Here is a 12,596-nt window from a genome sequence, read left to right as displayed (position 1 = left end):
AAACTTTCTCAGAACGAAGCAATCTATCCGCAGCTGCATTCGCGAATGTTGATTAGCTTACCTTTCAAAGATACTGGACGTACGTGACAAAGCAGCGGTAGCAGATCGCTCGCGACTATTAGCGAGCGTGACAGAGTTTGGAAACGATGATATACACGACGATCACTACGAAAGAAAGAAAAGAAGAAAACGGTTGCTACGACTGATCTCGGTGATGCCTGCACGCGTGTTGTAGCGAGTGGCGGCGACGACGGCGTCGCGACGCCCGATGACGTCACTGCGACGTCGTGCCCTTACCTTGGATCCCCGCTCACTGGACGCTCGAGACGACCACGATACTGATACGTCATTCGTCTCTTTCTCTCTTCTCTTTCTCTCTTTAGATCGCGGCGGGCACTAAAAATATGTACCAAGGTCCGCATCCGAGCTGCTTGCATTAATTCTGCGTGATCCAAATTGCAAAACATTGTCAGCTCGATTTCGAAGCTTTTTGATTATTACGGATACATAATTAGCAATCACAGAAATTCAAAGAATATAAAACACTTCACTGTGATGAAATTTCTCTATACTGTATTTTCACTTTTGCATTTTCTAGGAGCCAGCCACTAAATAGCAAGTTATCCTAACGCGAAATATAAAGCAAAACGAGCAATTATTTCCATCAATTTAAGATTTTTGCGTCATTAAGTTAACTTGTAATTAATTCATAGGCCATAATTATGCAGTAAAAACGTTGAAAGTATCTTATTATTAAGAATATACTTAATTTGCAATTTTATAGCTATATTTTATAGCAAGAATATACTTAATTTGCATTTTTATAGCTATCGATATTTGTTGATTGGATTAAATATTTTTTATGGTAGATATTCTAAAGTGAAAGCGAATTGAGTTATCTTATATATGCAATTTATTTGATGCTCTTTGCATATACAAAGATAGACAATATAATTTCAAACTATGTAAAAAGCGGAAAAAGAGACTGCTCGCTTATATCGTGTAGCGAAATTGCGACTTTACAGCTCGTTGCATGTCCCTCGTATATAAATTAGTAATTGAGCACTATGTGTCATAATTTTTTTCGTATACATTAATTACTATTCCTGAGTGATATCTTTCTCGTTACCGTCTATTTATTTCTACATAAATAAATAAACAAACAAACATTCTGAATTTTGCGTTATGAATAATATAAAACGCAAGTGCTTCTTGCAAAATATCTCAATGTGCAATAGAATTCTAACAATCATTGTCTTGCAAATTCCTAACAATTTTAATGGGAGGAATCAATTGGTCGATCATACAATTCGCGACTCCTGCTCATGTCAGCCTACACGTCTCCACGAATACATGATTCATGAAGATATTCACGTTTTATCCTTCTCTTCTTCTATGTGCTCACGGCTATTGCCAGAGAACTCGTTAAAATTTTTATTTGCATCGTCGCTGTCTTCAACACTCTCAGGGTTGCGATCAGACTCTTGTCCTTCAGTTTCTTGTTTCCGGTCTTCCGTTGTATCCGTAGTTCTCGGAGATATCCCTAAATCATTCTTCGCGTCCTCGAGGGCACATTCCTCAGATGGCATTGAGCTATTTGTATCCAACGAGGTCTTCGGCGCGGTCGACGGTTTTGTCGACTCCGACGAGACGACTTCGTCTAAGCTGGTCACCTCTTCGATCACGACACCTTGAGAAACTCCTGGAAGGGCCAATGGCTCCCTAAGACTACCCTCTCCGAAGGTTGTTGAAGGATGAGCGTCGCTGATGTTCTTTGTGCTTTTCATCACATCGTGCAGAGTTAAGGAATCCATATTGGAGTTCAGATCCTCGACGCTGGTTATGAAATTCAGGTATTGATTCTCATTGTCTCTTGGATAACCCAGCATCACAATGTCCACAGTCGGTTCCATGGGTTTGGCTCCTCTAGCATTTATATTAAAATCTGAATGGGAATTTTGACTGACCGTGAAGTGGCAATTGCGGGATGCATCCGCCAGCAGATGCATCACGATTGGAAAGGTGGGATCAACGAAGGTGTTGCCTTTGTGGAAAGTCGTCCGATGTTCGCGACTGTGACAAGTAGCAAAAGATGTTTACACAAAAGTTTTTAATTTAAGACACTAAATAACAAATAGGGTAAAGTCGTCTATTATGGAATAGGTTCCTAATATGAGATAATGAAGTTTCTGCTAAACTAATAAGCATATATGTTTGATTCTATCATGAACTTTTTACTGTTAGTGTAAAATCTGTTTAATAGAAAATTCATTATTAGATCATGCGTGTAGTCGTTGCAAAAAAAGATTTATGAAATTGAATGTTGCCAAATTTTATTGAGATTAATTTTTAAATTTTGTTTTATTATATAAAAATAAATATTAGGTAATAAAATCTGCAAACAGTGATAGAATGAAATCGTATTTATAGAAAAACACATAATATAATGATTTAACTGTAAAGATTTGGTAATCGTGAAACCGTAAGGCATGGAAGTCATAATATGAGATACTCAGGGTGTTTCTAATTAATGTGAGAGCATCTAAACAATTCAATATCTCAAAGCACTATCGAACGAAATGTTAAAAATGACAATTCTATTGTTAAAATTATTCACACACTCACATACACACACACATCGGAAAATTATATAATTATTATGTATAACATTTAAATTCTTTGTTCTTACTTGTATATAATATAATAAAAGTGTGTATATAAATTATCTTTATTTTTTCCTTAGTTTCCTGTTATGAGATACCACTTCATACAAGAAAAAATCCTTGTATCTCATATTAGGAAATTTTTTTTTGAATGATCAAAATCGGTATTTTTGATAAAAATTTTACATACAACAAGCTATTATCAATTGTTAATTTTTGGCGATAAAACTTAAATATATTTCCCATAAATTTGACACAAAGGTAAAAAGTCAGGTTACAAATTAAATAAATTATAAGTCTTTAAAAAAAGGTATCTCATAATAGGCGACTTTACCCTAATATTTGAAACATATACGTAATAATAAGTATAGACTGCGCATTACTATGAGATCAAAGATGGCTATTATTCTTGTTAACATCTAAAACTTTATGTAGATTCAATATATTATGTTTTCTTTCTAATGGGAGCACAAAGAAGCTTATATATGTGGAGAATGCACAGTTTATTATATCTATAATTTAAAGAGTAACCCTATAAATATATTATTTAATATTAAGTAATATTTTAGGCGTATTCTTAGAATATTGAATGTAACATTTTAATAATATTTTACTATTATTATATAATATTAAATAGTATTCCCCTGAAATATTAATAGATACGATTATATGTTAATTGCTGATAATATTATATAATTATTAAAAAAAATAATAATATTTAATGTTATTAAAACATTATATAAACATAAGAAAATATAGCAATAATATTTATGTTATTATAATTTGTAAAACTATTGCATTAGTCCAATTTAAGATTGCGTATAAAGATTGAAAATGATTTCGTTGCGTAAAAAAAAAATTGTAGAATTGGATGTGTAAATAAAATCTAAAATCCAAAATATTATTTAAGCACTAAGATCCAATTCAGACCGATAAAAGCTTGTTGTTACTTATTGTAAATTTACATTGCGATCTTATATAATAATAATTAATATTAATAAATATTTTAATAATATTCCATGGATATTAAAGGAATAATAACTAAGATATTATATGAAGTGAACATATAATATCAATAGAATATTTTCATAATGTTAATAAATATATAATATTTTTAAAAGATTATAATAATACTATTTTAATTTTTAATAATATTCATATAACATTCTAAGAATATTATGTACTTCAATTGATGCATTCTTCATTTCTTTTACGAATTATTACTTACACTGTATCACTTTCATTGGCACTAGATTTTGCATTATCAGGTATATTAGCTTCTTTAATATCAACTTCTTCATCCAAAGAATCATTTGAAGTGACTGAATCAGTTTTACTATTCAGCAGATCGAAAGGAAGCAACGCCACAGAATCGTGAAATTCGCCTGTGTGTTGAAGTCGACCTGTCGCAAAGGCATTCTCCAATGAGAGTGTTGTATTCCGCAGAGCTTCTTCTCGTCGAAGACGTCTGGCTTCTCGCAGATTCGAAGTATCCTGCGGTACCAGATGATCGCTCTAAACATTACCATGAAGTTCAATTACATTACTGATTTTTATTTAGAAAAAGAGAAATATGTTAATTAATCGATTATCTAATCAATATTAAAGAAAAATACTTGTTATTAAAGAAAAATTAACAAATAATTGATTAGTGTTAATAAATTTTATTTTGAGGCATGAAGTTTTTAAGGAAATGTAACAAAAAACAACATTCATAAAACATCAATTCCACGGACGTCAATTCTGATTTAAGAAACAATTATTTTAAGGGAAAACTCGGGTCTATCTGCCAAGCCAGTCTTACTGCCAAACCGCCTGTTGCAATCATGAAAGCGCTGACGTTTAGCAGTGACCCGCCGCTTCCTCTTTTACGTAATAAACTTCCGACGGGTGTGGCGTGCGAAATATTGCGTCCAGCTGTTCTGCTCGGCAAAACAGAGGAAAACTGATGGACTCAATTCCAAGATCAATTTCAATACATTAAACAATCATGTGCAAAATTATCGTATTTCATATAGAATACAATAAGAATTTAGAAAAGATTTTATTTTATTAGGCCTAGTATATCGTTATACAATTTTTATTAATTTTTATGTAATATGAACAAACAGAAATTAATTTTTTTACACAATTATGTAACGCTTAATTATATTATAAATTAGTATTATTTTCCTTGAAATATTAATCCAACTACTTTTTTGAGAGATCAAGGCTTAAAATTATTATAAAAATTATATTTACCTTAAATCTAATCTTCTGCGTCAATGGAACGTCACTAGAAGGAAATTCTAAGCTCGTATTTCTTCGCACGCGACGACGCGTTAAAAATCCTCGGATACCTTGAAAAAATAATCTCGTTATTCTCTCTGTCTCTCTCTCTCTCTCTCTCTCTCTCTCTCTCTCTCTCTCTCTCTCTGTCTATCTGTCTCTTTCTTATTATTTATTAAATAATAAATATCTCAATATCGATAAATGTCTCAAAATAGCATTATTCCACTTTCTAATCTCAATAAAATTAATGACATTGCAATGTTATTTATATTCGTGAACTTATGGCCTTGTTATATTATTTAAGCGTAATAAAAGATAAGAAAGTCGGTGGTCAGTTATTTATACTGCTAACGCAGCATAATTGAAGAATCACAACATAATTTTATCAAAATGCTGCATTTTACTTACAAGCTTGAATTTTTACAACTGCTGCTAAGTCTTTTTTCTGAATAAGCAATTCGTCCGCGATGATTTCTGACTCATCAGCAACAATCTTCTCTGTACTCGCATTAGAATCTGAAGCTTCAATTACTGTTTCCACAGTCGACGATTTCGTTCCCATAGTCCAATATCCAAAGCGAGAATGATCTTCTGTCGATTGTTCTGATATTGCGCTCATAATTGGTCCATGGACGCTCTCTACCTTCTCTGAAAGGTCTTCACTTTTCTCTTCCTTCTCAGTTTCCATATCTTTTCCTGTTTGATCATCAATAATGGATTTATTATTTGATTTAATGTCCTCATTCCCATCGTCATTTTTCATCGATTCATTTATTGAGTCTTTCCTTGACTCTACTACTTCTAAAGGAGATGCTGTCATATTTAATTCAATTTTTTCCTCTATCTTTATATTTTCTTGATCATCTTTACTTTGAATTTTTAATTTTTCTTGCTCGATTTCTTCTTCAACATCTAATTTTTCTTGTTTATATTCCTCGCGTGCTTCTAATTTTTCTTGTTCGTGTTTATTCTGACTTTGTAACTCTTCTTGTTCATTTTCTTCCTGCTTTATATTTTCTGCTTTCGGCTCTTTAATTTTACTATCGTTATTTTGGCTGTCTGGAACATCCATACTTGTTTGTTTGTCTCCAAGTTTTTTCTGAATATCGATATGATCAGCATTAATATTATCAAGTTTACTTTTAACTGTAATGTTTTCATCAGCTATCTCAGAACTACCATTGTTTTCCAATATTTCATCTTGCTCAAATTGTGCTAAAGGTGCAACATGCGAATTCTCTATACGTGCTTTTTTTACCATTTCCAATTTAATTTTTTCAGATTCTTTATCTATTATCGCATTGTTTTTATCTTTATCTTGACTGATATCCGTTATGTCACCTGATAATTTACTAGTCATTTCAGTCCTTACTATTTTATCTGTTTCATGGAAAGAATCTTCATATTCCTTCTTTTCTTGTTCAGTTAATATCGAATGCATAGATGCTGACAACGGTTGATTAGATTCATCATCTATTTCTAAATTACTTTTCTCAGATTGTCCATTATCTATAGATTCTTTTTTCAAATCCAATTCTTCAGCCTGAAGTTGTATATCTTTATTCAATAAATCTATCAATTCTCTCGCGATTTCTTCCTCGCTTCCTAATTCCTGTGTTTCCGCTTTCTCCTGTGAAACCAAATCGACTTGTATAGCGTCTTCCGGTAAAGTCGTCTTCAAATCAATATTATTCTCTTCAGATTTCGTTTCATCTTCCAGGTTCATTTCTGTAGATAACGGATCCTTCTCCAACCATTTGTACTCCATGTGTTCTGCATGATACAATTGATCAGTCTCTGACTGTAGACCTCTCTCTGTCAATCCTTCAGTAATAATTTTTTCTTCATGATCGGCCAACCGATTCATTGACCTCTCATCCGAAATCAATGGCTCGACCAAGGAAATCGTAGCATCGCTTTCTCTGTCGTTGTCCTCCTTCTCTATTCCGTTTGTCGTTATCTTGAAAGACGACACCGTGTTATCCTGAAGTGAGTCCAGATTTAATTCTGGTACTACTGGTCTGTCCGGACTTGGACTCTCAATCGATTGATTGCTCGTAGTACTTTCCTTAATGTCACTCGTAGTCGAGTGAGTATTCTGCGTACTTCCGCTTTCTTCCGATGAATTTTCCAACAGGCTTTTGGATTCAGCTGCGAAGTCTGCTGTTCCTTCGTTTGTCAAAACAGTATCAATCGTTAAATCTTTGATATCAGGTAAAGATTCATATTCAAGAACGCCAGAAGAAATTTCCTCAGCATCTTTGGATTCAATCGTCCTTATATTAATTTCTTCGTTCTCCTCGTGCTCCATGATATTTTCCAGTGTCGCAAGCTTTGTTATTTCTTCCTCTTTTACATTTTTTTCTTTATCATTTTCCTTTTCTTGATGGCTCTCTATTTTTTTTCGTTCGTCATCTTCTTTTACAACTTCTTCTTCACCTTCTTCTTTAATTTTATCCAAGTCCTGATGGACGATCACTATGTCCTGACTCGGTTTTATTCCTTTTTCGCTACGTACAACATCGGAATCAATGGACTGAACAGTGGCTTCTGGTCGAATATATTCCCCAAAAACTTCCATGTCATATCCTTGCTGATCCTTATCTTGTTTTTCGTCTTTGGAAATCTCCGTATTAAAATGTGTAAGTGATTCCTCTTTTTGATTTGTCGATTCAAGCTGATAATCCTCATCCTTCAGAGTAACGGGAGAAAGATACGGCTTGTCTGGAATGATCACAGTTGTCACGGAATCAGGAATCTCACAAGGGGAACCTTCACTGAGAACGTAAGCATACGGGAGCTCTAAAGAAAGCGGCGTTATCATTGGTAACTTATCGCTTTCACGTTTCTTCCGTGCTTTCGTTTGACTGTTCTCATTGGAAAGATTCATTATCGAGCTTTCGCTCGTGGTCGCAGCACTTTCAGAAGTTGTGCTTTGAGAAAATTCATTCGTCGCATTTTCAGGTTTTGTTTCCGTTGATGCCGTTGTATTATTATCATCTGTTTCGACTACTTCAGTAATCTGAGAATCCTTATCTGGCGATCTTGCGTTTATGGATTGCACATTTTTTACATGGATCTTAACTGCTAATTCTTCTACGCTATTTGATAATTTTTCATTCAATTTTTCAGTTTCATCTATCGATCTCTCATCTTGTGCTTTCGTCATACTTTCTGCTACCTTTGTTATCTCCGTTTGGTCAATTATCTTTTCTGCTCCGTTCTTTGATATTTCTATTATATTTTTCAAACTTTGTGCTTCATTTTCGTTCAATTTTTCAATTTCGTTTGCTTCTAATTTATCTATTGAATTTTCCGTTCTACTAGTCGATCCCTTTATTTCACTTTCTATTTCTTCTGGTTTATTTGTTAATTTATCTTCTATATTTAAATCTTCCATTTTATTTGATATTTCTGCTACATCTTTTATCTTTTCTATATCATTCATTGATTTTCTTTTTTCATCATTATTGTTCTTTTTCCTTTCCTCGTCACCTTTATTATTTTCCGGTATTTTTGCCGCGTCCATAGACTTTCGTATCTCATTCACAGTTTCTTCCGCCTCATTAGTCGGCTCTCCTGCTTCATTTATCTTCCCATCAGTTACCGACTTTTCCGCTTGGCTCGTCATTTCGTCAATGTCACACGTCGCAACCTGGCAAGCCAACGCTTTCTCAATACTGCGTTCCGCCATTTCGATCTCGATCAATTTATCTTTCAATCTATCGAAAGCATTCTCTTGTGCAGGATTCGCATAACCATCTTCAAGTTTAACTTCTTCAACAGGTTCTAACGAGTCTGGTCTTAGTGGTACGTCAGCTACTTCCGGTGTAATATTTAAACTATCTATAAAGACTTCCTCCGATTTCCTGCCTTCTTCCAATTTCTCTAATTCCTCAAACTCCTCGAGACTTTCGCATTTCTCATCAAAAACTTTGTCTATATCCTCGTTCCTTCCACGTCCTTCTTCATTGATAAATTTGACATCTGATATTAGCAGGTCCTGGCGATCACTGTCAGGTTCCTGCTTTATATCTACGATCGCATCTTCGTGATCGTTTTCAGGAAAACCCGCTATGTCCTCTATATCACTCGTAATGTCGTACATCGTTGAGGCTTCCTCTGCGTCCTTTGAAACATCCTGCTCCTGTGATTTCCTGGCGGAATGATTGCCGTTGTTTACTGTTGTCAGCAGAACTGGCAAGGACAACTCGTCCTTTTTCTTTGTCGATTTAGGAGCTTCCGGTGAGATGGGCGGCAGCGTCAGACAATCCGAACCGTTTTTAGTAGCGCTCTTGGAGTTTCTAGAAGATGGCGGCCTCACGACAGGCAGAGAAACGACATGATCGGAGATCACTTCTGATTCCGATAGTTCATTTCCGGCAGGATCACTTCTGCGAGCACCGCCCAACTCGGATGTTGATTTTGAGATATCTTCCAAGATGCTCTGCGTGGCAGTTAATCTCGCTTCCAAGGTGTCGTGCGTCGCATTAGACTTATGCTCTAATTTATTATTATGCTTCGAGTTGTCGTCGACTTCATCGACGACCCCGAAGTCACCATTTTCGCGCCTTCTTGATCTTTTGCCCGATCCTATGCTGCGCTTCCTCGATTTCTTCTCCTCATTCTCCATGATTGAAATCGTCTCTTCTTTTTCAAGAGAATCTTCCATTTCCTCTTTCTTCCTGGTATCAGCTTTTCGCTCCATCCCGTTTCCGCTCTTTCCTCTTTCACTTTCTTTTTCATCGCCGTGTCTCTTTTCTTCTCGAACGTGCTGATGAAGCAATTCGTCATTCCAAGCGAGGTCGACAGATCTCGAACGTTTTCCCCGTGGTCTTCCGATTTCTTCTAGTTTCTCCTTGATAATTGGCGCCGCGCGATCGATTACTTCCTGCACTTGCTCCACGTATGTAGGCGATCGTAAAACTTCCAAGCTCGCGGTGCTCGCAAATTTACGCAATACATATGCCCTGATGCGATCCATACTAAGCGCTCTCGATGATACTTTCCTCTCAGAGGAATGTTCGGAGAGCGGAGCTTCCGATCTTCTCTCCCTGTTTCCTGTCCGAATGATTGTCTCGCGAATCGTATCGTCGTTCTTGATGCTCGATCTTGCATGTCTGAAATTTAAAAAAAAAAGTTTAGACAAATTCTCTTATTTACGTAATATTTACTAAAATATATATTTATTAAAAAAATATAAAAAATTTAAAAAATTTAAAAAAAATTAAACAATTATAAATAATTACAATAAATAATTTTAGGAAAATAGATTATATTACAGTAAAGTAAAAATTGTTATACCCATTTTCGAGTCCAGCCTTGGTTACGACTTCACGTTCCGTCTCAGTTTCGGACTCGGTTTCAATTCGACGTACTTTTTTCAGTGGTCTTCGTGAGGAGGTTTTACTCTTCATCGTCGTTATGGTACATTCGACCTCTTCTGCAGGACCTTTATCTGTTTTGGTAGCTCTCGTCTTGGATCGTCTATCGCCTCGAATTCTTTTTTCAACACTATCAGTTGCTTTAGATTTCTCGCCACTCAGTTTGTTTTTTCTGAGTTCCTGCTTGATATCCTTAGTTTGGATATTCTTACCAGGAAGAGCAGTCATTTGAGAGATGATCCTCGTCGCGCGAGCGTTCGACGTTGTCTCATTGTCCTTCGACTTCTTTGAAGTTTTCTTCGTAGTCGCAGGTCCTCTTGAGCATGTTTGTTTTGAAGCTTTCCGATTTTCTCTGTCAGTAGAGACATCCTCCTGGCTCTCCTCCGTGTCAACGGCTGTTTTCTCACGTCTCTCGAAGATCTCGATCTCCTTTTCCAGGGACCAACTGCCGTTTGAAGGTTTTTCGATATTTTGAGTTTTTTTGGTAGGCCACAAATTAAAATCGCGATTGAATTCATGGCTAAACCTGCGATTACTGTATTCTTTGATATGGTACTCTTCACGTAACTTTAGTAACTTTTCAAAGTGGCGAGCTGCAAAAACGTATATATCCTCGGGACGATGACGTAGGACCTCCCTCGTGAGACCCTCGACAACAGTCGCGAGACCGTGAGGTACCCGCGGCGCAATAAGGTATCCTGTGCCAGGACGCAAATTGGAACGATCGATCGTCGGAGTTGGACTTAGCATTGTGCCACTTTATTGCATGTATAGTATTTTCAATTATTTTCTATATATATGTAGAATTTCGCTGCCGCATTCCCTTCACTGCAACACATCGCAAGCATCATGAAATGCAATTACTTTTTTTTTAAGGAGGAATTCTTTCAGTATAATTCTTGCATTCTAGACATTTAAAATGAAAAAAATTATTTTAGAATTATTTTTTAGAATTATTTTAGAATTTGCGTAATATTACTAAAAATACAGATCCTAATCTTCTAATAATTGATTGAGAAAGTATTCGTCAAGAAAAAATCACAGAAGAGTTTGTTTTTGTCTAAAATTTTCTAGAACATTTTGAGGAGGAAGATTTAAAAATACATAAAAATTACAATTTTATGGATAAATAAAAAGTAATTATCTATTGCATATATGTTATATTCGTTAAATTTTAAATTCATTATATTATGTTTACAAAAGACTATTGAATTATTGGTAACTTTTTAATAAAAAAATTTCTAAATATATGTACATTTTTCTTTTTATTTTTCTATTTAATTTTTCTATTTGATCCTCTATATCTTGGTTACATTCTATATGTATAACAAAGCGTATTTATTTACCTAGTACTAATAAGTTTACTAATAAAGATATCTTCAAACCAACTGAATAGGTGCGGGGGTACAATAATTGCAAGAAAAATATTACAATTGTACTTTATATTTCTTTTTGCAGAAACAATTTACAGTGAGTAACAGTATACATGTGCGTGATCACAGTGCTACGTTCATCGCGGGACAACAGTGCTCGTACAAATCCGTATACTTGCTAAAGCATGCGAGAACATAAATTGGAGCAGTGTCGTAAAACGCAGATATATCGTTGTCTTTCGTCCCAGAAACTGAGTGTACCTGCTGCACAAGGAAACAAAACGGAAGGGCTGCCACCACCGAGCGAGTGCACCCCTGTAGCACAACTGAATCACCGATATGCGATACCAGCCTCGTCGGCATAGTGGTCGATGCTTGTCCATTGATTAGTTTGCCCTGGCGCACGGCCACGTGACTCCGCCGCAGAATTATATACGGCTTTGAATATAGAACCGGGCCAGAACGAATGGAATAATAATGCTGTTCGCATAAACACGGTGTGCGCGGTCGCCAATTTCTCTCTGCCTTCCGTGACGGTCATATACGAAACGATATGGTTCGGTTGCAATCGATCACCCGTTACATGGCCGGAAATATCGAACAATTAAAGTGGTTCTTTAGTAAATCGAGTTACCATAGAAATATCTAATTTTTGTATATAATGAAGTTAAACTAACCAAAATTGATGCAAAATTTTACGATAAGTAAACGATAAAATAAGAGAAAAAAATTTACGGATAAATACCGCATTTTTAATTTAATAAAAATCGATAATCGATATCATGTGATATCATACTATCAAAAATTGAAACAACAAAACATAAAAAAGGCGTTTATGCTTTTATAGAACGAAAACTATAAATACAGCAATCCGTTAAATGTGCTTTAATTGTGATACTGGTGTG

General features: G+C 35.2%; 1 protein-coding gene across 13 annotated transcripts in view; it reads right to left on the bottom strand.

Moving 5' to 3' along the window:
- The window catches only part of LOC105152428 (Sperm surface protein Sp17), a 23,173-nt gene extending 10,577 nt beyond the window's left edge, over positions 1–12,596 (bottom strand). For 7 of the 13 annotated variants that reach the window (XM_087405439.1, XM_087405437.1, XM_087405436.1 and 4 more), the window contains exons 1-6: positions 11,953–12,596; positions 10,239–11,146; positions 5,343–10,054; positions 4,905–5,002; positions 3,892–4,178; positions 62–2,073 (exon numbers count right to left, since the gene is read on the bottom strand). In XM_087405439.1, coding sequence (XP_087261565.1) covers positions 1,371–2,073; positions 3,892–4,178; positions 4,905–5,002; positions 5,343–10,054; positions 10,239–11,068 — 6,630 coding nt within the window. In that variant the 5' untranslated portion in view covers positions 11,069–11,146; positions 11,953–12,596 and the 3' untranslated portion in view covers positions 62–1,370. Of the gene's footprint in view, positions 1–61; positions 2,074–2,869; positions 4,179–4,467; positions 4,586–4,904; positions 5,003–5,342; positions 10,055–10,238; positions 11,147–11,664 lie in introns of those variants that run through there. The other 6 variants (XM_087405438.1, XM_087405443.1, XM_087405434.1 and 3 more) reach the window with 5 other exon arrangements.

Source organism: Acromyrmex echinatior, chromosome 4 (assembly GCF_024713525.1).
Source record: "Acromyrmex echinatior isolate Ae372 chromosome 4, ASM2471352v2, whole genome shotgun sequence".
NCBI lineage: Eukaryota > Metazoa > Arthropoda > Insecta > Hymenoptera > Formicidae > Acromyrmex > Acromyrmex echinatior.
Note: the sequence above shows the minus strand (reverse complement) of the source record. Positions and strands in the feature narration are given on the sequence as shown.